Raw genomic sequence first — 23,447 nt, 5'->3', positions numbered from 1 at the left:
TACGTGTTTTATTGTTATTCACGGTGAGTTTATTTTGATGGGATTGTATTTGCACATTCTCTATTGCATACACAGCTCTTCGTTTGTCGTTATTAGGCTGCTTACTCGTGGACCATAGAAACCAGACTACGTCTGATTGCTTGTCACATCATGTTATCCTTTTGTATCCGCAGGATTTTACAAGCTGCAATACATCTAACAGTAACTCCGATCCCAGTTAAGACAGTACATCTCACAATGTGGTCCCATAATGTAACGCAAACTGCAGCTGTAGCAGGTTGAAGTGTTTCTCCTGCGCTATGCATCATTCGGCCAGGAGAGGGCCACCGTGAGGCGTAATGTTTCTCCTGCGCTATGCATCATTCGGCCAGTGGAGGGCCTGCGTGAGGCGTAGTGTTTCTCCTGCGCTATGCATCATTCGGCCAGGAGAGGGCCACCGTGAGGCGTAATGTTTCTCCTGCGCTATGCATCATTCGGCCAGTGGAGGGCCTGCGTGAGGCGTAGTGTTTCTCCTGCGCTATGCATCATTCGGCCAGTGGAGGGCCACCGTGAGGCGAAGTGTTTCTCCTGCGCTATGCATCATTCGGCCAGGAGAGGGCCATCATGAGTCATAGAATGAATACAGGTCCACTATACTATATGACTGATGATCTGTGAGTTGAACGCTTGTGATGCGTGCTTACAGAGTTTGGAATTGTATTATCTTTTTGTGTTACGAGGGATTGTCAGGGCACAAACTGCCCTGATCTGGTGTGAATTGAAAGATAATTGACTTTGGCCCAAAGGCAAATATGGATACTCTTTGAAAGTACAATGTTGGCGCAATCTTCACCAGTGGAGGCTGCTTAGTTGAGGAAGGCTCATAATAATGTCTGGAACGGCGTTAATGGAATGGTATCAAACAGATATAATCAATTTGTTTGATACCATTCCAGTGTATTCCGCTCCAGGATTACCACAGTCCTGACCTCCCCAATTAAGGTACCACCAACCTCATGTGGTCTTCAGCAGAGGGTTTGCTCTGGTTGATCCTGTCTGGTTGTTCTGCTTCATTTGAAAAAGATATGTCAGGTGGTGACCAGCACCAGGACCCAATAGGAGAATGAGGACGACATTTTGAAGGACCTGGATTGGCTGATCAGGGAGGAGGGGAGGGGTGACTGCCAGGTAAATCCGTGGGGATTGGTTGATCAGGGAAGAGGGGAGGAGCGACGGCCAGGCAGGTCAGTGGGGATTGGTTGATCAGCAAGAAGGGGAGGAGCGACAGCCATGTAGGTCAGTGGGGATTGGCTGATCAGTAAGGAGGGGAGGAGCGACGGCCAGGTAGGTCAGTGGGGATTGGCTGATCAGTAAGGAGGGGAGGAGCGACGGCTAGGTAGGTCAGTGGGGATTGGCTGATTGGCGAGGAGGGTAGGAGCGACAGCCAGGTAGGTCAGTGGGGATTGGCTGATCAGTGAGGAGGGGCAGAGCGACAGCAAGGTAGGTCAGTGGGGATTGGCTGATCAGTGAGGAGGGGAGGAGCGACGGCCAGGTAGGTCAGTGGGGAATGGCTGATTGGCGAGGAGGGGAGGAGCGACGACCAGGTAGGTCAGTGGGGATTGGTTGATCAGTGAGGAGGGTAAGAACGACGACCAGGTAGGTCAGTGGTTGATCAGGGAACAGGGGAGGAGCGACAGACAGGTAGGTTAGTGGGGATTGGCTGATCAGTGAGGAGGGGAGGAGCAAAGGCCAGATAGGTCAGTGGGGATTGGCTGATCAGTGAGGAGGGGAGGAGTGACTGGGAGTAGGTCAGTGGGCTGGTGAGTCACCCGTCTCTTCCTCTTTCTGTCACAGTGTGTGGTGTTGTACTCCCTGTGTGCCACGTCTCAGTGTCTGAGTGTGAATCCATGTCACTAACCAGGTTTCCAACATTCTTACATGTCGGATTAAAAATGTCACGAGGCCTGATGAAAACAGAACATTTGTCGATAAACTTCCAAATGTCGACAAAACAAAATATGCTAGACAAGGTGGGATCTTTTTGTGCCGGTAAAATTAATTATCAGAGAAATGTCAGTGGAAACACTTTCAATGCGCAAATATTGATCAAATCGAAGTAAATGTGAAGTCACACGATGTCAGGAAAGCATGCAGTTTATTAGGCTACAGATGAAATAAGTTACGATGAACTTCACAAGGTGGTGAAAGTGCAAGGTGATGAGCTTGATGCTCCTCTCCAATAAATGTAGAGGGTCTAGAATACGGCTCTGCACTGGATATATTATTGATAGCAGCACACACACAGTGGTCATGTCTCTCACTAAGTATTTTTTATTTGGTACATGGGAAATTAAGTGGAAAAGGTATGTTTATGTGCACTACGTCATCCCACACAGTTTTTTTTATCCCCAACAGGTACATTTCATGGAAACACATCTCTAGTGGGAGTCATGCAGAATTTAGAATATTCTCCAATTGGACGGACACCTAGCTACTGAATCACATTCAGACACTGTGTCAGGGAATATGGCTCTGCACTGGATAAATTATTGATAACCACACACACAGACATACACACACACAAAGTCGTCATGTCATGTCTCTCATAAAGTATCAAAGTACCTAGTTAACATATTGCTTGCTGACACACTGTCTGTTGAGAGACTCGGGTGGATATAACTATCACTCAGATCTCTCCTGGGATGTATTCACTCGGAACCGAACGAAAGCAAACGTTGCAAAACTGGAAATTTGGCCAATAAAAACGTTTTGCTACAGTGTGCACTAATGATAATGCACCCTTGTTCCTCCTCAACAGGACCCTGACTATGAGGACATCAAAGTCGAAATAGACAAGGAGGAGGAGGAAGAGGAGAACAATAAGCAAGGAAGGAAGGACAAGAAAAGCCAGAAAGAGGAGAAGAGAGCGTGCAAGGAGGAGAGGTGGCCCTCACTTATGGAAACTCTGGAGTTCGACTAGTCCATATAAGGATGGATGCCCTGTAGCTCTGCCCCCTCCGGTGCTGGAGGACCAACCTGATGAAGAGAAGTACATAATGGAGAAGATCCAGCTGGCCAATCAGCAGCTGCGGGATCAGAAAGCACCGGACATGACTCTGCGCCGACGCCTTCACTTCAAAGAAACGCTGGTGGATCTGGTGATGTCCCCGCTGAAGTATAGTGAGAGCGACAGTGGCGCCACCCACAGGACAGAGGTGCTAGAACAGGAGTGCCACAGCCCGAACAACGGCAAGGACATGGAGGTAGAGAGTGAGGTGTCGGAGAAGCACTCTAAGCTGACAATCTCCCCACATGAAGCTGAAGCAGGAGGGCATGGGAGCAAGCCTGGAGGTGGAGGTGGGGAGGGAAGAAAGACGGTCAGCCTGAAGGACATGGAGAGCCACAGCCTGATGTTGCCCCCTCCTCAGGGCTAGTAGGCTGTCGTCTCAGGGCATGTAGGCTGTCGTCTCAGGGCTAGTAGGCTGTCGTCTCAGGGCTAGTAGGCTGTCGTCTCAGGACTATTAGGCTGTCGTCTCAGGGCTAGGAGGCTGTTGTCTCAGGGTCTCAGGGCTAGTAGGCTGACGTCTCAGGGTCTCAGGGCTAGTAGGCTGACGTCTCAGGGTCTCAGGGCTAGTAGGCAGTCGTTTCAGAGCTAGTAGGCTGTCGTCTCAGGGCTAGTAGGCTGTCGTCTCAGGGCTAGTAGGCTGTCGTCTCAGGGCTAGTAGGCTGTCGTCTCAGGGCTAGCAGGCTGTCATCTCAGGGCTAGTAGGCTGTCGTCTCAGGGTCTCAAGGGTTAGTAGGCTGTCGTCTCAGGGTCTCAGGGCTAGTAGAATGTCATCTCAGGGCTACTGGCAGTCGTCTCAGGGCTAGTAGGCTGTCGTCTCAGGGCTAGTAGGCTGTCTTCTCAGGGCTAGTAGGCTGTCGTCTCAGGGCTAGCAGGCTGTCATCTCAGGACTAGTAGGCTGTCGTCTCAGGGTCTCAAGGGTTAGTAGGCTGTCGTCTCAGGGTCTCAGGGCTAGTAGAATGTCATCTCAGGGCTACTGGCAGTCGTCTCAGGGCTAGTAGGCTGTCTTCTCAGGGCTAGTAGGCTGTCATCTCAGGACTTGTAGGCTGTCGTCTCAGGGCTAGTAGGCTGAAGTATCAGGGCTAGTAGGCTGTCGTCTCAGGGCTAGTAGGCTGTCGTCTCAGGGCTAGTAGGCTGTCGTCTCAGGGCTAGTAGGCTGTCGTCTCAGGACTTGTAGGCAGTCGTCTCAGGGCTAGTAGGCTGTTGTCTCAGGGCTAGTAGGCTGTCGTCTCAGGGCTAGTAGGCTGTCGTCTCAGGACTTGTAGGCAGTCGTCTCAGGGCTAGTAGGCTGTCGTCTCAGGGCTAGTAGGCTGTCGTCTCAGGGCTAGTAGGCTGTCGTCTCAGGGTCTCAGGGCTTGTAGGCAGTCGTCTCAGTGTCTCAGGGCTAGTAAGCTGTCATCTCAGGGTTTCAGGGTTAGTAGGCTGTCTTCTCAGGGCTAGTAGGCTGTCGTCTCAGGGTCTCAGGGCTTGTAGGCAGTCGTCTCAGTGTCTCAGGGCTAGTAAGCTGTCATCTCAGGGTTTCAGGGTTAGTAGGCTGTCTTCTCAGGGCTAGTAGGCAGTCGTCTCAGGACTAGTAGACTGTCGTCTCAGGGTCTCAGGGCTAGTAGGCTGTCGTCTCAGGGCTAGTAGGCAGTCGTCTCAGGGCTAGTATACAGTCCCAGTGTGGGTAGACAGTCTCAGTGTGGGTAGACAGTCCTAGTCTGGGTAGACAGTCCCAGTGTGGGTAGACAGTCCTAGTCTGGGTAGACAGTCCCAGTGTGGGTAGACAGTCCCAGTGTGGGTAGCCATATTGCTGCTGTTATTTCTCCTGTCTTATCCGGTGTCCTGTGTGAATTTAACTATGCTCTCTCAAATCCTCTCTTTCTTTCTCTCTCTCAGAGGACCTGAGCCCTAGGACCATGCCTCAGGACTACCTGGCATGATGACTCCTTGCTGTCCCCAGTCCACCTGGCTGTGCTGCTGCTCCAGTTACAACTGTTCTGCCTGCGGCTATGAAACCCTGACCTGTTCACTGTGATTACTATTATTTGACCATGCTGGTCATTTATGAACATTTTGGCCATGTTCTGTTATAATCTCCACCCGGCACAGCCAGAAGAGGACTGACCACCCCTCAGAGCCTGGTTCCTCTCTAGGTTTTTTCCTAGGTTATGGCCTTTCTAGGAAGTTTTTCCTAGCCACCGTGCTTCTACACCTGCATTGCTTGCTGTTTGGGGTTTTAGACTGGGTTTCTGTACAGCACTTTGATATATCAGCTGATGTAAGAAGGGCTATATAAATACATTTGATATGATTTACTGTTCCCATAATAACTTTAAGGGCTAGATTCAACTTCGGCGATACGGATTGAATCAAACCCTAAATTGTTTGTCAAAAGTGTTTTTAAGTTTAAGTAGTGACATAGATAACTATAGATGTTAGAGATTTAAAAAGAAAGATGGCTCGATAATGTATTTATAATTTGTAATTTCGCTGAACAAAAATAAACTCAACATTCAACAATTTCAAAGATTTTACTGAGTTAGAGTTCATACAGTAAAAGGAAATCAGTCAATTGAAATAAACTTATTAGGCCATAATCTATGGATTTCACAACTCAGAATACAAATATGCATCTGTTGGTCACAGATACCTAAAAAAAAGTTGCGACTTGGATCAGAAAAACCCAGACTAGGACTGTATCAGGTGTAACCAACATTTGCCTCATGCAGGGCGACACATCACCTTTGCATAGAGTTGATCAGCATGTTGATTGTGGCCTGTGGAATGTTGTCTCACGCTGTGCCAAGTTGCTGGATATTGTCAGTAACTGTAACACGCTGTCGTACACGTTTATCCAGAGCATCCTAAACGTGCTTTATGGCTGACATGTCTGGTGAGTATTAAGGCCTAGGAAGAACTGTGACATTTTCAGCTTCCAGGAACTGTGTACAGATGCTGCAGTCAGGTCAAAACCCTGGTGAGGACGCAGATGAGCTTCCCTGAGACGGTTTCTGGCAGTTTGTGCAGAAATTCTTCGGTTGTGCAAACCCAGTTTCAACAGCTTTCCGATTTGCAGGTCTCAGACCATCCCGCAGGTGAAGAAGCCAGATGTGGGGGTCCTGGGCTGGTGTGGTTACATGTGGTCTGCGGTTGTGAGGCAGGTTGGAGGTACTGCCAAATTCTCTAAAACGATGGAGGCTGCATATTGTAGAGAAATTAACATAAAATTCTCTGACAACTCTGGTGGACATTCCTGCAGTTAGCATGCCAATTGCACGCTCCCCCAAAACATGAGGCATTTGTAGCATTGTGTTGTATGACAAAACTGCACATTTTAGTGGCCTGTTGTCCCCAGCACAAGGTACACCTGTGTAATGATCATGCTGTTTAATCAGTTTCTTGATATGCCACACCTGTCAGGTGGATAGATTATCTTGTCAAAGGAGAAATGCTCACTAACAGGGATGTAAACAATTTTGTGCACAAAATTTGAGAGAAATAAGCTTTTTGTGCGTATGGAACATTTCGTGCATCTTTTATTTCAGCTCATCAAATATGGGACTAACAGTTTACATGTTGTTTATATTTTTGTTCAGTATAGAAAAAGTTTAGTTTAATCAGTCAGTACTTTGAAGGATTTAATGATTTACTGCTGTCATATTCATGTCTAGATTTTCAAATACATTTTTCCAAAACCACTTCTCTAAATATTTGTTAACTGAACCTATTTAAAATGTGTTAACAAACTGTAAACAATGTACACATTCCCAAATAAAGGACACAGTTGAAACTATTTTATGCAGTATAGTCTTTTTAATTTATAAGTACACATTACAACAACAGAGATGGATACAGCAATTCATATTTAAATATTAGTTAGACACAAGTGGCCATCCTCCCTATCAAAAGATAAGCTAAAACCCTACTCTATTAACTTAAAATGATAAGTTACATTTAGTTAGCAGTTGTATCATTGAAATATCACAGTACACACAAGGCACATTCTTTCCATTGGACTATAACAGTGCATGTGCCTGCCTGTCTATTGTTACCCATGAAATGAGGACTTTTGAAAGGAAAGGACACTTATTACGCCACCTTAAAATAATAATTCCTTTAAACAGGAATAAATGACATCTTTTATTAAAAAGGTTCTAATATCAAATGCCGACAATTGCAATAGCAGCTGTCGATCTTTAAAACACACACCATTGTGTCAGCTAACTTGTAAACAGTTATCTTACTCTGTGTTCGATTACACTGAACGGAGGGATTAGCTCTGGTCCGAGGCGTTACTAAGGCTTGCTAACACTAGTAAGATGCACTAACGTCATGGACCAGAGCTAGGGAGGGATGACGTCTTTATCACACTACAAACAGGAAGTGCACATAAAGTCGGGACAGATAAGATCAGACATTACTGTCCGTCACTGAAAAGGATTATAGCTCCCTGTTTGTAAAAATAATGCCCGACATCTTTCTCTCGGTAAATGCATATTCAAGACAATATTTCAATGAATAAATAGATAAACATTTACTGTGTTCACACCGCCTGAAAGAAATATTGTTTTATGAGTGCATGTTTTAAACGTTATAAACCAAAGCATAAACAGACATTATTTATTTATTTTTTCTAACAGAGAGAAACAATGTCAACTGGCTTTCTTCTCTTTGGCTGGTTCACAGTGCAGTAAAAACTGGACATATGTAGGACAGGGTGGTATTGAAACAACCTCGTATATGAATCACAAAGTGACCTGGAAATGACCTGGAAGTGACCTGGAAGTTACCTGAAACTTTAAAGTTCATCACAAAGTGACCTGGAAGTGACCTGGAAATGACCTGGAAGTTACCTGAAACTTTAAAGTGTGAGGTACAACGACTGGGTTTCAACCCAACAGAGAGAAAAACTAAGACCCAAATGGGAACTCAAGTACTGGCATTTACAGAAATAAAAATCACAACAACACTAAAGCCAAGACGACAACAAAACTAAGAACAACAACGATATAACCTTGCACATCAAACAGTACAAAAATAAAATTGTTCTGATCCAAACTTCATTAAATAAATAGACATAAAGATTTGGGGGATGCAGAGCTGGGTGTTGGTTGGCTACTACAGCTCATCTTTGGGGTTGATGTTGAGGCTCGTGTCCCACTTTGATTGGCTGCTTTGGTTGTCCAATGCCTGCACCACCTCATCAGCCTGTAGACGCTCCTGGAGGAGAGAGGGGGGGGGGGAGGAGAAAAAATAGGAACAATGTATTATGATACAAACATCTTCCTAAATAAATACCAATGAACATCTTCCTAAACAAATACCAATAAACATACTCCTAAATAAAAAGCTATAATACACATAGCATGATGTACTATCCTCTATATGTGTCACTATGGAAGATATTATGATAGATGGGGTCATCATGACAGTTTACCAGTTCTCTGAAGAGGGGGTCCAAGGTGAACCACAGGGCCACGGCACACCTCTGCCCCCTGGTGACAGCCCTCACCCCATGGGGGTTCTCTCCTCCGGACGAGAAGCCCACCATACGACCACACTTTGGCTTCACCTGAGCCTGGGGGAGGAGGAGGAGGGGGAGATCAAGGTCAGTACTGAAGTACAAAGAAAGGGTAAGATAGTAAGACTAATAAAAATGTCAGGAAATACAGCCAAGAAAAAGTGTCCCTTCTTGGGAGAGGACTCACTGTGACTGTTTTGGCATCCATTTCTGTGAAGATGAACTCCCCGCCCTCAAAGTCTCCGTTCAGGTACAACAGAGCACTGAGAACACAATGAAAACCATTGGTATTATAGCCATGCTTATTGAACACTAGGTAATGGTATAGTATGGTGCCATTGGTAGCATGAGTAGATTTCAATGTATACTGAACAAAAAATATAAATGTTACATGGACAGTGATGGTCCCATGTTTCATGAGCTGAAATGAAAGATCCCAGAAATGTTGCATATGCACAAAAAGTACATTTCTCTCAAATGTTGTGCACAAATATTTGTTTACATCCCTGTTAGTGAGCATTTCTCCTTTGCCAAGATAATCCATCCACCTGACAGGTGTGGCATATCAAGAATCTGATTAAAACAGCATGATCATTACACAGGTGCACCTTGTGCTGTGGACAATAAAAAGACAATCTAAAATGTGCAGTTTTGACACACAACACAATGCAAAAAAAGAAAAAGCTTATTTCTCAAATGTATGGCGTCATGTGGTTGAGCAGTTTGCTGATGTCAACGTTGTGAACAGAGTGCCCCATGTTGGTGGTAGGGTTATGGTTTGGGCAGGCATAAGCTACAGACAACTAACACAATTGCATTTTATTGATGGCAATTTGAATGCACAGAGATATCGTGATGAGTTCCTGAGGCCCATTGACGTGCCATTCATCCGCCGCCATCACCTCATGTTTCAGCATGATAATGCACAGCCTCATGTTGCAAGGATCTGGACACAATTCTTGGAAGCTGAAAATGTCCCAGTTCTTCCATGGCCTGCATACTCACCAGACATGTCACACGTAGAGCATGTTTGGGATGCTCTGGATCAACGTATACAACAGCATTTTCCAGTTCATGCCAATATCCAGCAACTTCACACAGCCATTGAAGAGGAGTGGGACAACATTCCACAGGCCACAGTCAAAAGCCTGATCAAACCATACACAAAGGACATGTGTCGCACTGCATGAGGCAAATGGTGGTCTCTTCAGATACCGACTACTTTTCTCATCCACGCAACTACCTTTTAAAAACAAATGTATTTGTGACCAACAGATGCATATCTGTAGATTACCATAGATTAGGGCCAAATGAATGTATTTAAATAGACTGATCCTCATATGAACTGTAACTCAGTAAAATCTGAAATTATTGCATGTTGCATTTCAATTTTGGTTCAGTGTAGTTACAAAGCAACTTAGCCTTGGACCAGAGCTAAGCTTCAACCCTAACATGCATTATAAACTGGGTGGTTTGAGCCCTGAATGCTGATTGGCTGAAAGTCGTGGTATATCAGACGTTATACCATGGGTATGACAAAACAGTTATTTTTACTGCTCTAATTACGATGGTAACCCGTTTATAATTGCATTAAGGTACCTCAGGGGTTTGTGATATATGGCCAATATACCACGGCTAAGGGCTGTGTCCAGGCACGAAGCAACGCGGTGTACCTAAGAACAGCCCTTAGACGTGGTATATTGGCCATATACCACACCCCCTCGGGCCTTATTGCTTAAGGTATAAGCCCTAACCTGTAGTCTCTGTAGGTGTAGGCTGGTGCTTCTTTCCAGCACTCGTTGGCCTCTGGGTCTAACAGACAGTTGTCAGCGTGGATGGGATGGCTCAAGTCATTTCTATGGTCCTGTTGCCCTGAACCAAACAGAGATCAACTTTATTAACACCAAAAAGAACCAAACAGAGATCAACTTTATTAACACCAAACAGAGATCAACTTTATAAACCCCAAAACAGACTAAGTTTACTTAACCTCCACAGAGGCAAACAAACCAAATTTGACTGAACCAACATGCTGAAATTCACATGATGTTCAAAGTTATATGACATTATAAGGAAAGTTTGATATGGGTCAAGTTCCTACCCGACTACATTGCAGACGCATGCCAGATCCTACAACGCCTGGATTGGTATTTAACATATCAGCTATATCAAAGGATACAGCCATCTGATGCTCGACAGCACCGTCAATGACATGGAACGCAACCATTGATTGATGCAATGCCTACAAATCTAGTCGGGCAGGAACTCAACAACAGATATTTGATACAATAATCAATGGGCATGTTTGAGAGCATCAATTATGTGATGCATTGTGGTTAAATTGTGACTGATCTATAAATAATTAAATAAGTTATGTATGATGCAAGGTGATTTGTCGATCAATCATTTAACATATGCCTGCAATATCAAACATGTCCTCTAGGACAAGACATGGTCACTGGGAAATTGGCTCACCTGTGATGGCGGTACGGCACACCAGGTGTGTGTAGGAGAAGTGAAGTGTTGAGTTGAGCAGGAAGTAAGACTCGATGATGCGCCTTGCCCTCTCGCTGACGTCATAAAACAGACGAGCGCTCTTCAGAGGGACACGGCCCTCATAGCCGTACTGAAAGTAAAACACAGTAACAACATTGTAGAAACAAAACACAGCAGAAACAGTATAAACATGGTAAAACACAGTAAAAACATGGTAAAACACAGTAGAAACATGGTAAAACACAGTAAAAACATGGTAAAACACAGTAGAAACATGGTAAAACACAGTAGAAACAGTAGAAACGTGGTAAAACACAGTAGAAACGTGGTAGAACAGTAGAAACATGGTAAAACACAGTAAAAACATGGTAAAACACAGTAGAAACATGGTAAAACACAGTAGAAACATGGTAAAACACAGTAGAAACATGGTAAAACACAGTACAAACAGTAGAAATGTGGTAAAACACAGTAGAAACGTGGTAGAACAGTAGAAACATGGTAAAACACAGTAGAAACATGGTAGAACAGTAGAAACATGGTAAAACACAGTAGAAACATGGTAAAACACAGTAGAAACGTGGTAGAACAGTAAAAACATGGTAAAACACAGTAGAAACATGGTAAAACACAGTAGAAACATGGTAACACAGTAGAAACGTGGTAAAACACAGTAGAAACGTGGTAGAACAGTAGAAACATGGTAAAACACAGTAACACAGTAGAAACATGGTAAAACACAGTAGAAACATGGTAAAACACAGTAGAAACGTGGTAAAACACAGTAGAAACATGGTAAAACACAGTAGAAACATGGTAAAACACAGTAGAAACGTGGTAAAACACAGTAGAACAGTAGAAACATGGTAACACAGTAGAAACGTGGTAAAACACAGTAGAAACGTGGTAGAACAGTAGAAACATGGTAAAACACAGTAGAAACATGGCAAAACACAGTAGAAACATGGTAAAACACAGTAGAAACATGGTAAAACACAGTAGAAACATGGTAAAACACAGTAGAACAGTAGAAACATGGTAAAACACAGTAGAACGTGGTAAAACACAGTAGAACAGTAGAAATGTGGTAAAACACAGTAGAACAGTAGAAACATGGTAAAACACAGTAAAAACATGGTAAAACACAGTAAAAACATGGTAAAACACAGTAAAAACATGGTAAAACACAGTAGAAACATGGTAAAACACAGTAGAAACAGTAGAAACGTGGTAAAACACAGTAGAAACGTGGTAGAACAGTAGAAACATGGTAAAACACAGTAAAAACATGGTAAAACACAGTAGAAACATGGTAAAACACAGTAAAAACATGGTAAAACACAGTAGAAACATGGTAAAACACAGTAGAAACAGTAGAAACGTGGTAAAACACAGTAGAAACGTGGTAGAACAGTAGAAACATGGTAAAACACAGTAGAAACATGGTAGAACAGTAGAAACATGGTAAAACACAGTAGAAACATGGTAAAACACAGTAGAAACGTGGTAGAACAGTAAAAACATGGTAAAACACAGTAGAAACATGGTAAAACACAGTAGAAACATGGTAAAACACAGTAGAAACATGGTAAAACACAATAGAAACGTGGTAAAACACAGTAGAACAGTAGAAACATGGTAACACAGTAGAAACGTGGTAAAACACAGTAGAAACGTGGTAGAACAGTAGAAACATGGTAAAACACAGTAGAAACATGGTAAAACAGTAGAAACGTGGTAAAACACAGTAGAAACATGGTAAAACACAGTAGAAACATGGTAAAACACAGTAGAAACGTGGTAAAACACAGTAGAACAGTAGAAACATGGTAAAACACAGTAAAATATGGTAACACAGTAGAAATGTGGTAAAACACAGTAGAAACGTGGTAGAACAGTAGAAACATGGTAAAACACAGTAGAAACATGGTAAAACACAGTAGAAATGTGGTAAAACACAGTAGAAACATGGTAAAACACAGTAGAAACATGGTAAAACACAGTAGAAACGTGGTAGAACACAGTAGAAACATGGTAAAACACAGTAGAAACATGGTAAAACACAGTAGAAACGTGGTAGAACAGTAAAAACATGGTAAAACACAGTAGAAACATGGTAAAACCCAGTAGAAACATGGTAAAACACAGTAAAATATGGTAAAACACAGTAGAAACATGGTATAAACATTCACTTCAACATATTCTCTAGTTGCCCACTAAGGTACTGAAAGATACTTTTGATAACGTCAAGAAAAGACTGTTACTGAGAGATTATTATATCAAAAGGGCAATACAAATGAAGTGTTAAGTGTTCATAATGTAATCATTACTTTCTGGTTTCAAACGGAGGCTCGTTTTATCTCCTCCAATGTGTCTCTCTGTATAGAAGCTTGCTTACCTGCAGTGCTTTTAACACAGTGGCTCCCTCAAACCTCTCGTTGGGTGTGTGAGGAGACATCTTCCCTCTGTATCCATCTCCTGCCATAGTGATAGTCTGTGGACCAAACACAGAGACGCATAAACCCCTGCACTCATGACAATGATAACGTGTCAATGACGATGTAAAATGTAAACATGTTAAAACACAAATCAAAGTTTATCGGTGGTGTACCCAGTTTAGCAGGTGTTATAGCGGGTGCAGCAACATGCTTATGTTACTAGCTCCTAACAATGCAATACAACATCAAACAAGTACACAAATAATACAACATTTAAAAAGGAAGAAATATTGAAATATAGGCACAAATACAATTAAAATAAATAGCACTGTAACAATAAATCCAAATGCTGTCAACTGTGCCTTTGGAAAGTATTCAGACCCCTTGAATTTTTCCACATTTTGATACGTTACAGCTTTATTTAAAACATGTTTTATCCCCCTCATCAATGTACACACAATACCCCATAATGACTAAGCAAAAACAGGTTTTTTAATTTGACTAATTTATGTAAAAAAAATAAAAATACAAAACTTAAATACATCATTTACATATAGTTGAAGTCGGAAGTTTACATACACTTAGGTTGGAGTCATTAAAACTCGTTTTTCAACCACTCCACAAATTTCTTGTTAACAAACTATTGTTTTGGCAAGTTGGTTATGTGCATGACAAGTCATTTTTACAACAATTGTTTACAGACAGATTATTTCACTTATAATTCATTGTATCACAATTCCAGGTGGTCAGAAGTTTACATACACTAAGTTGACTATGCCTTTAACAGCTTAGAAAATTCCAGAAAACTATGTCATGGCTTTAGAAGCTTCTGATAGGCTAACTGACATAATTTGAGTCAATTGGAGGTGTACCTGTGGATGTATTTTAAGGCCTACCTTCAAACTCAGTGCCTCTTTGCTTGACATCATGGAAAAATCAAAATAAATCAGCCAAGACCTCAGAAAATAAAGCGTAGACCTCCACAAGTCTGGTTCATCCTTGGGAGCAATTTCCAAACGCCTGAAGGTACCACGTTCATCTGTACAAACAATAGTACGCAAGTATGAACACCATGGGACCATGCATCAGCCATACCGCTCAGGAAGGAGAGGCGTTCTGTTTCCTAGAGATGAACGTACTTTGGTGCAAACAGTGCAAATCAATCCCAGAACAACAGCAAAGGATCTTGTGAAGATGCTGGAGGAAACAGGTACAAAAGTATCTATATCCCCAGTAAAACGAGCAAGGAAGAAGCCACTGCTCCAAAACCACCATAAAAAAAGCCAGACTACGGTTTGCAACTGCACATGGGTACAAAGATCATACTTTTTAGAGAAATGTCCTCTGGTCTGATGAAACAAAAATAGAACTGTTTGGCCATCGTTATGTTTGGAGGAAAAAGGGGGAGGCTTGCAAGCCGAAGAACACCATCCCAACCGTGAAGCACAGGGGTGGCAGCATCAGGTTGTGGGGGTGCTTTGCTGCAGGAGGGACTGGTGGGACTTCACAAAATGGATGGAATCATGAGATAGGAAAATTATGTGGATATATTGAAGCAACATCTCAAGACATCAGTCAGGAAGTTAGAGCTTTGTCGCAAATGGGTCTTCCAAATGTACAATGACCCCAAGCATACTTACAAAGTTGTGGCAAAATGGCTTCAGGACAACAAAGTCAAGGTATTAGAGTGGCCATCACAAAGCCCTGACCTCAATCCTATAGAACATTTGTGGGCAGAACTGATAAAGCGTGTGCGAGCAAGGAGGCCTACAAACCTGACTCAGTTACACCAGCTTTGTCAGGAGGAATGGGCCAAAATTCACCCAACTTATTGTGGGAAGCTTGTTTGTGGAAGGCTACCCGAAACGTTTGATCCAAGTTCATTAATTTAAAGGCAATGCTACCAAATACTAATTGAGTGTATGTAAACTTCTGACTTACTGGGAATGTGATGAAAGAAATAAAAGCTTAAATAAATAATTATCTCTACTATTATTTTGACATTTCACATTCTTAAAATAAAGTGGTGATCCTAACTGACCTAAAACAGTGAATTTTTACTTGGATTAAATGTCAGGAATTGTGAAAAACTGAGTTTAAATGTAGGTGTAAGGTGTATTTTAACTTCCGACTTCAACTGTAACTATTCAGACACTTTACTCAGTACTTTGTTGAAGCACCTTTGGCAGCAACTACAGCCTCAAGTCTTCTTGGGTATGACGCTATAAGCTTGGCACAAATGTATTTGGGGAGTTTCTCCTATTCTTCTCTGCAGATCCTCTCAAGCTCTGTCAGGTTGGATGGGGAGCGTTGCTGCACAGTTATTTTCCGGTCTCTCCAGAGATGTTTGATCAGGTTCAAATCTGGACTCTCGCTTGGCCACTCAAGGACATTCAGAGCCTTGCCCGAAAGCCACTCTCTGTACTTTGCTCCCTTCATCTTTGCCTCGATTCTGACTAGTCTCCCAGTCCTGCCGCTGAAAAACATCCCCACAGCATGATGCTGTCACCACCATGCTTCACCGTAGGGATGGTGCCAGGTTTTTCCCTCCAGACGTGATGCTTGGCATTCAGGCCAAATAGTTCAATCTTGGTTTCATCAGACCAGAGAATCTTGAATCTTGGTGGAGTCTTGGTGGTTCCAAACTTCTTCCATTTAAGAATGATGGAGGCCACTGTGTTCTTGGGAACCTTCAATCCTGCAGACATTTTTTTGATACCCTTCCAGAACAATCCTTGTCTCCATGTGTAGTTGCAAACCGCAGTCCGGCATTTTTTATGGCCTCGACACAATCCTGTCTTGGAGCTCTACGGACAATTTCTTTGACCTCATGGCTTGGCTTTTGCTCTGATATGCACTGTCAACTGTGGGGCCTTATATAGATAGACAAGTGTGTGCCTTTCCAAATTATGTCCAATCAATTGAATTTACCACAGGTGGACTCCAATCAAGTTGTAGAAACATCTCAAGGATGATCAATGGAAACAGGATGCACCTGACCTCAATTTCAAGTCTCATAGCAAAGGGTCTGAATACTTACTTCATCTTAATGGTGAGAGGTTAGCATGTCTTGAGGGTATGATATAAAATGCTAACCTCCCCTGTTATTGTAATGGTGAGAGGTTAGCATGTCTTGAGGGTATGATATAAAATGCTAAACTCTCCTGTTATTGTAATGGTGAGAGGTTAGCATGTCTTGGGGGTATGGTATATGATGCTAACCTCCCCTGTTATTGTAATGGTGAGAGGTTAGCATGTCTTGAGGGTATGATATAAAATGCTAACCTCCCCTGTTATTGTAATGGTGAGAGGTTAGCATGTCTTGGGGGTATGGTATAAGATGCTAACCTCCCCTGTTATTGTAATGGTGAGAGGTTAGCATGTCTTGGGGGTATGATATAAAAAACGAACCTCTCCTGTTATTGTAATGGTGAGAGGTTAGCATGTCTTGAGGGTATGATATAAGATGCTAACCTCTCCTGTTATTGTAATGGTGAGAGGTTAGCATGTCTTGGGGGTATATATTTGGTGTCTAACTTTCTCACCATCATTATTCACAATTCATTCAGGATTATCCGTAATCATGGTAGCATCCACATTAATTTAGAAGTGTTTAGAAACATATTCACAAGTGAATTTGTCCCAATACTTTTGTTCCCCTAAAATGGGGGGACTGTGTACAAAAAGTGCTGTAATTTCTAAACGGTTCAACCATATGGATGAAATTGACATTGTGCACAAACTTCATCATGCTTCACCATTTGGCAGTCTGACGGACGAATATGGGTTTGGCGGATGCCAGGAAAACGCTACCTGCCCGAATGCGTAGTGCCAACTGTTAAGTTTAGTGGAGGAGGAATAATGGTCTAGGGTTGTTTTTCGTTGTTCGGGCTAGAACCCTTAGTTCCAGTGAAGGGAAATCTTAACACTACAGCATACAATGACATTCTAGACGATTCTGTGCTTCCAACTTTGTGGCAACAGCTTGGGGGAGGCCCTTTCCTGTTTCAGCATGACAATGCCCCGTGCACAAAGCGAGGTCTATACAGAAATGGTTTGTCGAGCATGGAAGAACTTGACTGGCCTGCACAGAGCCCTGACCTCAACCCCATCGAACACCTTTGGGAGGAATTAGAACGCCAACTGCGAGACAGGCCTAATCGTCCAACATCAGTTGCCCGACCTCACTAATGCTCGTGGCTGAATGGAAGCAAGTCCCCGCAGCAATGTTCCAACATCTAGTGGAAAGCCTTCCCAGAAGAGTGGAGGCTGTTATAGCAGCAAAGGGTGGGACCAACTTCATATTAATTCCCATGATTTTGGAATGAGATGTTCGACGAGCAGGTGTCCACATACTTTGGCCATGTAGTGTATGTATGTGAATGGTGTGTATAGACAGTATGGACAATATGTGGATAGAAAAGGTGTATAGTATATATAGGATGAGCCTTGACTAGAATACAGTATGAAGTGGGTAAAATAGTAAGTAAACATTATTAAAGTGACCAGTGTTTATTGACTTTGTAAACAGGGCAGCAGTCTCTAAGGTGCAGGGTAGAGTACTGGGTGATAGCCGGCTAGCAACAGTGACTAAGGTTCAGGACAGGGTGCTGGGCGGAGGCCCGGCTTGATGATCTTCTTGGCCTTCCTGTGACAACGGGTGCTGTAGATGTTCTGGAGGGCAGGGAGTGTGCCCCTGGTGAGGCGTTGGGCTGACCGCACCACCATCTGTAGCCCTGTGGTTGTGGGCGGTGCAGTTGCCAGGCAGTGATCCCACAGTCCTCGCGAGCGGCGGGAATCCACAGTCCTCGCGGCACTGTGTTGTTTTCCTCGAAGAGAGTGAAGGTGTTCAACTTGTCCGGGAGCGAGGCGACGGTGTCCGCGACATGGCTGGCTTTCCCCTTATAGTAAGTAGTATGGAGTTCCTGCCACGTGTTTCGTGTCTAAGCCATTGAACTGCTTCTCCACTTTGTCCCTGTAATGTCATTTTGCCTATTTGATTGCCGTATGGAGGGCATAGCTGGTCTGTTTGTACATGTATTCCAAGTCATCTTGCCGTGGTTAAGCATTTCACTACACTATAAGCATTTCACTACACTCGCAATAACATCTGCTAACCATGTGTATGTGACCAATAAAATGAGATTTTTGGTTAAATGCGGTTGTTCGCGTTTTCAGTTTTGTGTGAATACTGCCATCTATCAACTGTTTTTGGTTTGGATAAGTTGTAATCGACACAGTAGGAACAACATCCTCTATACACTTCCTGATGAACCCAGTCACTGTGTACACAGTGTATATGTCGATACTGTAACCAGTGTAAATATGATCAAATACATAGAATCGACTGCAGTTAATATATGTTTAATATCAATTATCTTACATGGGCCAGGTTTTTGAGCTCGGCGCACTCCTCCACAGACATGACATCATCCAGGAGAACCCTCTGAGTTCCGTTCAGGGCCTGTGAGTTCTGGATCAGCTGCACACTGTCATACACCAGGGGCCCTCCTACAGAACACACGCAGACCAGCACAGAGGATCAGGAAACGTGTTAACCCCTCAATGGCGGTGGTTCCCAAACTGTGGCCCCCCCCACAAAAAAAGAACCCCGTCCGGCTTTCAACTGACTCTTGCAATAGTACAATACAAAGGTTTCCATTTTGAAACTGGGTAGTGAATAATCAGTTTCTCTTGTCATGTCAGTCATTACAGACCTTAGAGAGCTCTTCATAACTAGTCAGACATGTCCAGATCAACTAGCCCATGTTTTTTAGCTAGGTTTTTAAGTCCATAGATTTTGTTGTAATGTTCTAGTCACTCAAATATCACATGAATACACTGAGAAAATGAGCTTAATGGATGGAATAATTCCATTACATTTGAGCAGTTGTGAAGAGAACAGAGTATGTGGTCGTACCTTCTCTGAGCTCCTGTGGCGGGGCCAGGGTGAAGTTCTTCTTCTCTGAGATGGGCACATACTCCATCCATCCATCAGTACCAGAAGGGATCCTGCAGGGGGAATGGAAGAACAGAGTCAGTACATCAAGTTCATTTAAATAAGGCGGAGACCATCAATACAGCTGAAATACACCGTTCTTTGCCTCAAGGTCTTCTACATGGGAGTAACTACGAGACTAGTGACATCATATAGGCTGCCATACTAGAAGTATGCAGTAGATGTCAGTGCAATCTTATACAAGACATAGTATTGCAGTTCAAAGTACCACATATTGAAGTATTCAGATAGATAGATTCCTTACTTAACCTTTATTTAACTAGGCAAGTCAGTTAAGAACAAATTCTTATTCACAATGACAGCCTGCTGTGGCCAAACCCGGACGACGCTGGGCCAATTGTGCGCCACCCTATGGGACGCCCAATCACAGCCTGATGTGATACAGCCTGGTTTTACTAATGGTCTATGTAAAACGCATATCTTTGTAAGCTAAACAATTTTTAAAAAATATTAGAACTATTGAACATTTCCAAGGGGATATTTCAGGGCTTGCTCACCGGTTAGAATCCTCTCTGCCTCCTGTGCTGGTCCAATAATGCTACAAGTAAAACATTGACAGATCAGAAAATGTCCACAACATGGAAATGATGCAGTACACAGCACCAATGGTTATCCATCATGACCACCAGGTGGTGCTGTGTGCTGAGAGAGTAATGGTGTAACTACCAGGCACCTGTTACTGTGCTGCACACTATGAATCAAGTGTCTCAGAGTAGGAGTGCTGATCTAGGATCTGGTCCTCCTCCATCCATGCTATCTTATTCATTTTATCATCTAAAAAGCAAAAACTGATCCTAAATCAGCGCTCCTACTCTGAGACGCTTCATACGGCCCAAGCTCTGTCATTAGTCAGGAAAGCCATTCACAAGTTTTACAGACAGCCCAAAGAGTTCCAATAAGAAGCTACTTTGCCATTGGTCCTCAGCATACTACTCACCCCCTCTGTAAGCTCCACGTGCATGTTGTCACTGCCGATCATCAGTAGCTCCAGCTCCTGCTCATGGCGCCGCAGGTACCACTCAGCCTTCTGGAGACACACTGGGCTGTTCATCTCCACAGGTACAATTCATTTTGACTTAGCACATTACCTAGCTACTGAATCTCCCTTGAAGCATAACATTTAGGAAGACCGTGTCCCTAACCACTACACATCTGTAGTACTATAGCACTGTACGTACATCCCTACCCTAATACCGCTTCCTTTTCAGCTGCCAAGCATCCTACAGGCCTGACCCAGTGGGGGGTACCATCCTCTCCTCTCCTCAGTGATGAACCCAATGGCTGTACTATATTGCCATCTCAGCATTTCACAGATGAGCTTTTTACTAGTTGGCAGGGCCTTAAAGGAGGACTGCTGTGACTGGAGCGGCTGGAACGCAGCCTGACGCCTCTTAAGCATGGACCTGACCCGATAAAAAGTCTCGTCTTGGAAAAAAAGTCTCGTCTTGGACATTATAGTAGCTGGGAGTAGGAGAAGAGGAGAGGGAGAAAGAATGGGCGAAGATCTGCAATAGACGAAAAGGAGTGACGCTTTGTTATGAAACCCGAGCAGCAGTTTGTGGTTTCCAGAAAAATCCTCTTTTCACCCGTAATGCAAACAGCTCCTAAATTGTTTCTGTGGGTATTGGGACATGATTTCCCCCTATTCCCTGTTGCTGAAAGGTCTATTTGGCAGGGAGGCAGACCACAGCTCTCTACTGCTCTATACTGAGTAAATGAGGTCCCTGAGTCCCCAGAGAGAGAGAGAGAGAGAGAGAGCAGGAGAGAGAGAGAGAGGGAGAGAGAGAGAGAGAGAGAGAGCAGGAGAGAGAGAGAGGGAGAGAGAGAGAGAGAGAGAGAGAGAGAGAGCAGGAGAGAGAGAGAGAGCAGGAGAGAGAGAGAGAGCAGGAGAGAGAAAAAGAGAGAGAGAGAGAGCAGGAGAGAGAAAAAGAGAGAGAGCGAGAAGGAGAGAGAAAAAGAGAGAGCGAGAAGGAGAGAGAAAAAGAGAGAGAGAGAGCGCAGGAGAGAGAAAAAGAGAGAGAGAGAGAGAGAGAGAAAAAGAGAGAGAGAGAGCGCAGGAGAGAGAAAAAGAGAGAGAGAGAGGGCAGGAGAGAGAAAAAGAGAGAGAGAGAGAGAGCAGGAGAGAGAAAAAGAGAGAGCAGGAGAGAGAGAGAGAGAGCAGGAGAGAGAGAGAGAAAGCAGGAGAGAGTGAGAGAGAGAGAGAGAGGGAGAGCAGGAGAGAGAGAGAGAGAGCAGGAGAGAGAGAGAGCAGGAGAGAGAGAGAGAGAGAGAGAGCAGGAGAGAGAAAAAGAGAGAGAGAGAGAGAGCGCAATAGAGGGAGAAAGGGGGGAGAGGGAGAGAGAGAGGAGAGAGAGAGACAGAGAGAGAGAGGGAGAAAGGGGGAAATAAAGAGAGCGACAGAGAGAGAGAGAGACCGAGAGATGGAGAGAGATATGAGAGAGGGAGAAAGGGGGGGAGGGAGAGAGAGAGCAGAGGGAGAGAGAGAGAGGGACAGACAGAGAGAGTCAGAGAGAGAGAGAGAGGGGGGAGGGAGAGAGAGTGAGACGAGTATGAGAGAGAGAAATGAGAGAGGGATGGAGCGAGAAAGAGAGACAGCAAGGGAGAGAGAGAGGGAGAGCGAGAGAGCAGGAGAGAGAGAGCGAGCAGGAGAGAGAGAGAGAGAGCAGGAGAGAGAAAAAGAGAGAGAGAGAGAGAGAGAGCAATAGAGGGAGAAAGGGGGGAGAGGGAGAGAGAGAGATAGAAAAAGAGAGAGAGAGGGAGAAAGGGGGAAATAAAGAGAGCGACAGAGAGAGAGAGAGACCGAGAGATGGAGAGAGATATGAGAGAGGGAGAAAGGGGGGAGAGGGAGAGAGAGAGCAGAGGGAGGGAGAGAGAGAGAGGGACAGACAGAGAGAGTCAGAGAGAGAGAGCGGGGGGGAGGGAGAGAGAGAGACGAGTATGAGAGAGAGAAATGGGAGAGGGATGGAGCGAGAAAGAGAGACAGCAAGGGAGAGAGAGAGAGAGAGGGAGAGCAAGAGAGAGAGAGAGGGAGAGCGAGAGAGAGAGAGAGAGAGAGAGAGAGAGAGAGAGCGAGAGAGAGCGCGCGAGGGACAGAGAGACAGAGGTCATGAGCAGATGAGCACCTGCATTTTTCAGCATGTTCTTTAAAAAAAGATACATTTAGAGTTAGATAAACTTGTATTTTTTGGCAGGGACACATACAGGATGCTACCCTCCACAACATAACCTTCACTTCAAATCAAAACTTCAAACCTACAACCTGATTTTGGACAGAATTACAGATTTACCTGGAAGGCCCAAGCTATAAAGCAAATGCTCTGGCAAACAAACTGAAAACACCATCCAACCTGGAACTGAGTGAGTAATGTCTGAAGCTATTTTTTTTACTTTCAAAAGCCAAGAAGAAAAATACATTGCAACGATAAATTGAACTTTATAAGGACTGAATGCTAAGTTAGAGTACAAAATGAAGCTAGAACTAGAACAGTCTGCAGCACCCGGCCTCACCCTACTAGAATCTGTCAAAAGTCAAATGTCTACTGTGTGCTGATGATCTGGTGCTTCTGTCCCCAACCAAGGAGGGCCAACAGCAGCACCTAGATGTTCTGCACAGATTCTGCCAGACCTGGGCCCTGACAGTAAATCTCAGTAAGACCAAAATAATGGTGTTCCAAAAAAGGTCCAGTTGCCAGGACCACAAATACAAATTCCATCTAGACACTGTTGCCCTAGAGCACACAAAAAACTATACATACTTCAGCCTAAACATCAGTGCCACAGGTAACTACCACAAAGTTGTGAACGAGCTGAGAGACAAGGCAAGAAGGGCTTTCTATGCCATCAAAAGGAACATCAAATTTGACATACCAATTAGGATCTGGCTAAAAATACTTGAATGAGTTACAGAACCCGTTGTCCTTTATGGTTGTGAGGTCTGGGATCCGCTCA

The 23,447-nt window shown here is 43.9% G+C and overlaps 1 protein-coding gene across 2 annotated transcripts in view; it reads right to left on the bottom strand.

The window, feature by feature from the left end:
- Positions 1–6,818: 6,818 nt before the first annotated feature.
- The window catches only part of LOC110534688 (prolyl 3-hydroxylase 2), a 99,459-nt gene continuing 82,830 nt past the window's right edge, over positions 6,819–23,447 (bottom strand). Inside the window, exons 6-15 of one of the 2 annotated variants that reach the window (XM_021619656.3) lie at positions 20,437–20,526; positions 19,997–20,037; positions 19,401–19,492; positions 18,864–18,991; positions 13,441–13,536; positions 11,022–11,172; positions 10,301–10,418; positions 8,734–8,809; positions 8,463–8,603; positions 6,819–8,245 (exon numbers count right to left, since the gene is read on the bottom strand). In XM_021619656.3, coding sequence (XP_021475331.1) covers positions 8,144–8,245; positions 8,463–8,603; positions 8,734–8,809; positions 10,301–10,418; positions 11,022–11,172; positions 13,441–13,536; positions 18,864–18,991; positions 19,401–19,492; positions 19,997–20,037; positions 20,437–20,526 — 1,035 coding nt within the window. In that variant the 3' untranslated portion in view covers positions 6,819–8,143. The remainder of the gene's footprint in view (positions 8,246–8,462; positions 8,604–8,733; positions 8,810–10,300; positions 10,419–11,021; positions 11,173–13,440; positions 13,537–18,863; positions 18,992–19,400; positions 19,493–19,996; positions 20,038–20,436; positions 20,527–23,447) is intronic. The other variant, XM_090243039.1, reaches the window with a different exon arrangement.

Source organism: Oncorhynchus mykiss, chromosome 1 (assembly GCF_057628025.1).
Source record: "Oncorhynchus mykiss isolate SJ-2025 chromosome 1, ASM5762802v1, whole genome shotgun sequence".
NCBI lineage: Eukaryota > Metazoa > Chordata > Actinopteri > Salmoniformes > Salmonidae > Oncorhynchus > Oncorhynchus mykiss.
This window is presented reverse-complemented; position numbering and strand designations above follow the sequence as displayed.